The sequence below is a fragment of the Mesitornis unicolor genome, unplaced genomic scaffold, assembly GCF_000695765.1.
Source record: "Mesitornis unicolor isolate BGI_N332 unplaced genomic scaffold, ASM69576v1 C13634615, whole genome shotgun sequence".
Taxonomy (NCBI): domain Eukaryota; kingdom Metazoa; phylum Chordata; class Aves; order Mesitornithiformes; family Mesitornithidae; genus Mesitornis; species Mesitornis unicolor.
Window position 1 is genome coordinate 1 of NW_010223349.1, and position 5,077 is coordinate 5,077.

The 5,077-nt window shown below is 38.3% G+C and overlaps 1 protein-coding gene across 1 annotated transcript; it reads left to right on the forward strand.

The window, feature by feature from the left end:
- Positions 1-969: 969 nt before the first annotated feature.
- On the forward strand, positions 970-4,734 carry LOC104535207 (14-3-3 protein beta/alpha-like; the record flags this gene model as incomplete). Its single annotated transcript, XM_010193304.1, has 3 exons — positions 970-1,133; positions 2,420-2,515; positions 2,868-4,734. Coding segments are annotated over 3 exons (317 nt in total), but the record flags the coding sequence as incomplete, so codon positions are not given.
- Positions 4,735-5,077: the final 343 nt, after the last annotated feature.

Sequence of the window (5,077 nt, forward strand, 5' to 3'; positions counted from 1 at the left end):
AGTTCTATTTAGCTCAAACCAGGACAACTATTTTGCTACTGCTCTGTTGTATTGAAGATGGGTACAATGCAAGGTGCTTTTAGAGAGAGACTTCACTGAGATTATAGAAATGATTCACAGACATTCATCAAACCAGTCAAATTCTGCTTGCAGCCCTTGACCTCTGAATTTTCAAGCATATTTGGCAGTGTAAAATCCTTTTCCTGGAGAATGCTTTTTTTCCTCACGGAAAATACTTTGTTCTTATTATCTCTTGTTTAAAATATGAATTTAGTACACAAATCTTCACTGTTTGCAAGCTTTCTGCATGCAAATATGGGATGTTGGGTTACTGGGTCCTAAGCCAGTTAATCCTGAAATGTTAAATCAATGCTGAACTGTGCCTGAATTCCTGATGAGTGTCTGATGTAGTCTGTGTCTTGCAAACTTAGTGATGCTATTCTGAAGCTTATTGTTACCCATTAGCCAGGAAGGGATTGCTGTCTTTCCTCTGAAACCCCAAACTGAGATATAAAGTTCTTGACCTACCCGCGGATTGTTTCCTTCCATTTAAATAGGTAGTTTAGATACCTCTTCTTCCCCATATATTTTTTTTTCTGAATTTATTATTCAGGACTGCTACTTCTTCATCTAGGCTGGAACTGAGTGTTTAATCACAGTACACTTTGACTTAGGTAGAGCTTTTGTGCATTCAGATTGATTGACATTATTTTGAATATCTTTCATTTTAAGACTCTTAAAAAGTTGAATTTAATTTCCATAGCTCAAAGCTTTACCTGAACAAATATTTCCACCTTAATAGTTCAGCCAGTGGTAGGCTTTTACATCTAAAAATATTAAAAGAAGTGTCTGTGTGTATGTAATACGAATTTCTGGTGGCACAATAGTCTAGGCCAAGAATGTAATTGCTTCCCCTGTGAAGTGCAGTGATGTACTGTGCATTAATATGATTGTAATGACTTCTTTCAGCAACGGTAGCAAACTCTCAGCAAGCTTACCAGGAGGCATTTGAAATTAGCAAGAAAGAGATGCAGCCAACACACCCCATTCGACTTGGTTTGGCTCTAAATTTCTCTGTCTTCTACTATGAGATTCTAAATTCTCCTGAAAAAGCCTGTAATCTGGCAAAGACGGTAAGCAGACTCTTCATACTACCAGTTTTTGTGAAGGCTAAGGAGGTAATTGCATGGTTGCAGTAGTGCTTTATAGATGATTATGCTGTCATCTTTAAATTATTTTCATTGTAGTATGTTTTCAGTTAAGTTAGCTAGACGGGCTTAGCTTTAAGAAAAGTTAATTTACTAGTGCAGCCCGGTGAAAGGGGAGACAAATTGCCTCTTCTTATATCTATGTAATTCTCTTTTGAGTATGCTTGTGTCAAACTTGAAAACACTTGAAATAATTTACCACTTTGAAATATTTGCTTCAATTTGACCACTTAGTAAATACATGAAGTGTTGTCTTTGTGACTGCAGTTGTAGCCCTAAATGTTCATGTGTATCTGTATGTGTGTGTGATTTTCTATGCAGAGACCAAAAAGAGCTTGTGTGATGGGTTGGCCAAAGAGACAGCTCATTATTTTTGACTTAGGTTTTTCTTTAAAATATTATTAAGAGTCATCTAAATGGAGCTTTTTGCATCTGTGAATGTTTCCTGGTCGTAATTTGGATAATATGGCATTAGGTGAATCTTTGTGTTTTTAGCATGCACTTTAATAATCTTTGTAACAAATAATGTTTTGCTGTCCAAAGCTGCTGCTCCTGCTTTTTTACTTAATATGCTTACTTCTGTTTGAAACCTGAATGAAGAAATGGCACTTACTCATGGCTTTCGGTCTTGCAGCATGGGCTTTCATGTGTATCAGATCAATAGGAAGAATGGTTTTGTTAATCTCTAGAGGAACATACCTGACTTCCTATGCTGTTTTGAAAAGAAATCCAAAACCTTCCACCCCACCGTCAGAAAACCCTTGTCTTCCATTTTCTTTCCTACTGACATGAAATACATATATCAATTTAATGGTACCTTTGTCTTTTACTGCCAGATCAGAACAGTGAGGCTGTTTCATTTTTAATGAAAGTATTGCTTTTAAGTGTTGTTGTTAAACCTGACTTCAAGCTGTGTGATTCATTCATGAGATCATGTATGAGATAGAGCACGCTTCCCATTTCAGTATTTGGTGTTGACATGGTAGTAAAGTTGTTCTGGGCTTTCATCTGGACCTCCCTGAAGACTTCTGTTTTCCCACTGGTGATCTGGTGCTCACTTTGGTTTGCATTTCTTCTCTTGGTGGTAAAGAAAAATACTGGAAGCTTTTGTCACAGAATTTGAGTAGCAATGTGGCAAATTCGTAAGCTCTGTGTAAGCGGGAGTTAATTCAGAGAGCAGGGTGTGAAAGTGCTGTCTTGCGTATTTTTAGGCATTTGATGAAGCGATAGCAGAGCTGGACACGCTGAATGAAGAGTCTTACAAAGACAGCACTCTCATCATGCAGCTGCTTAGGGACAACCTCACTGTAAGTACTGTGGGGCAAACCACTGCACTGTGTGCTCGCTCTTCTTTAGGCTGCTGGACTCCACTCAGTGGCACTCAGTTTCTGAAGACTTGGGTAGTTCTGTGCCATTAAAAGCTTTTTCTGAGGCTTTTCTTTGTGTTGAGCTTGCAAACTTTTGCTGGCTTTTTACTTGTAATCCTCTGCCCGTTTTCTGGTTCATTATTCTGTAGGTTTACTGTTCAGTTCAGTTCTGTAATGAGAAATTTTCTGAGAAAATTGCACAGCTACTGCTAACTATGCTGTCTTCCCTTTCCTGACAATTGTAATTAATGGTGTGCTTTCAACATAAACATATGTTTGTATTTTCTTACAGCTATGGACGTCGGAAAACCAGGGAGATGAAGGGGATGCTGGGGAGGGAGAGAACTAATGGCTGTCACGCTTCACTATATGTTCAATGTCACCCCGTATCCTACACATATATCCCTTTGTGCGACAAGCAAGAAGAATAGTACATCGACTTTCACAACCTCAACGTAGCAAAAACTGTCTGTGGGGTAAAACCGGTTGGTTAGTGTTTTGTGTACTTAAAGCGGAGGTCGGTTATTATAATGGCATTCCGAACTTTCCTATTATGAACATTTACAGTTATGATTACCGTGTTTATATTTTTAACTGAACACTGTGATTATGGGTTTTGTGATTTGCAATTGACTTTACAAAACTTATTGGTAGAAAAGTAGACATCAGTTACGTAACTCTGGCAAGCTTAATTTGGCACCAAAATAGTCGAAGTACAATTCTGTTGTAAAGTTGTACAGAAAGTTATAGAGATTCTATTGTGACACTGGGGCATGGAAGGAAAACAATCTGACGTATGGCATTCCAGTTAGTGACACTGCTATGGGTTAGTTGAACAGGCACGCTCTGTAGACATTTGTAACCAAGTCTGAGGCACAGCTTCCAGTCAAAAGCTCACTTTGTCAGTCTTATCTTTCTGGGTTTGGGGTTTGTTTTGGGGAGGAGGATAATGGGGGAGCTAGCAGCTTGATTTCCAAATTCTTTACACTGGCAGATAACTGGGATTTGACTTCTAAAAGTGCTTTCATGCTCATAGAACATGCATGACTAAGCCCCTTCCCACAGCAATAACTTTCCTAATTATACCTTAGACATTCTTCAGTAGTGAGAATTCTTGGTTCGCTACCATGGACTTGCAATAGGAGAAGATTCAATTTTTTGAATGGCCTTATTAGTTTGGATGATACCATGAAGTGATCTGCCACTTTTGCATTACTTTACTCTTAGGTGAATCAAAATCTCCATGGTATTCCCATTTATAATTTATCCTGAAAACTTCTTAAGTAATCAACTGAGCCATCTTTAAGTTCACTTTACAGAAATTTTTCTCCCATTGGACTCTCTTCATCCTTGACCCTCTCACCTGTTAAAACTCCATTAAAGCAATTTTGGACTCCCACATATGCGTCATCCTTTCTTTGGTGGTGGGTGAGACCTGTGTCTGCTTGAGGACAGGTTTCTTTCTTGGATGTTTGAGAGCTGCCAGTGCTGTTGCAGTCTTCAGCTCTTGTCTGCCATTTTTTGGTAGTACCAGGATCTGGTTCAAATATCCAGGATTTCCTATTTATTGTACTGGAATGCAGACCTACACATTTGTAACACTTGTAATATTTGAGCTCCAAATGTCCTCACCTAGTTATGTTTCAAACATGTCCCATTAAATAAAGCCTAATAAGAGTTGCGTGAATAATGCAGTGGAGAAGATTAGGAATAGTCACCTATCAGTCTCGCGGTATCATCCCCCTACCTTCACATTCCACTTAGGTATAGGATCCATCTGTTTGTCTGTCCATCTGTCTGCTGAAGAGAATTTCATGCACTGATTTTAAAACTCCCCTCTACTAGCTGAACAAATTGTGCAGTTAATACTTGGCGCTTGATAAATGCAGTAGTGAATGTGGAACCGAGCCTGTCTGTATATCTGGTAGCTCTTTTTGCTTTGTTTTTACTGACCAGTATTCTGCCTAAAGTTTGCTTCTGTGACGGTTATATTGCCTAGCACACACGTGGTTGTGAGAATAGTATAGCAAAAAGAAATACCTGGTTATTGATGTACTAGATTTGTGTATGTCTTTTAAACAGTTCTAGTTTCACCTTACACAAAATAATCAGGAAAGTGTAAAAGAATTCAAAAGTGAATAATAAAAAAAATTTTATCAGTTCTTTGTGTCTGTTATCTTTGCCGTGCTAGTGGCAAAAAAACCCTGGGGTAGTAAAATCACCACTTACTTTTATTAAATGCTCAGGATCTTGGATTGTGTGAGTTGATTCGTGGTTTCCAAATACTTACTCATCCCTTTGTGGAGAGACTTCCCCACACCTCCTCCCAGCTTTGTAGTAAAAAACACTGATTCTCTTCATTTCTGCTGAGGTCATACTTGCAATATATTGTCATTGCATGACTTAAAAGAAATGCAACTATAAATACATTTTTAACTTGCCATGAGTCATTGCATATTGTATGGTTGAACATACTGTGTGTGAGAAAACTTGGTTGGTTGC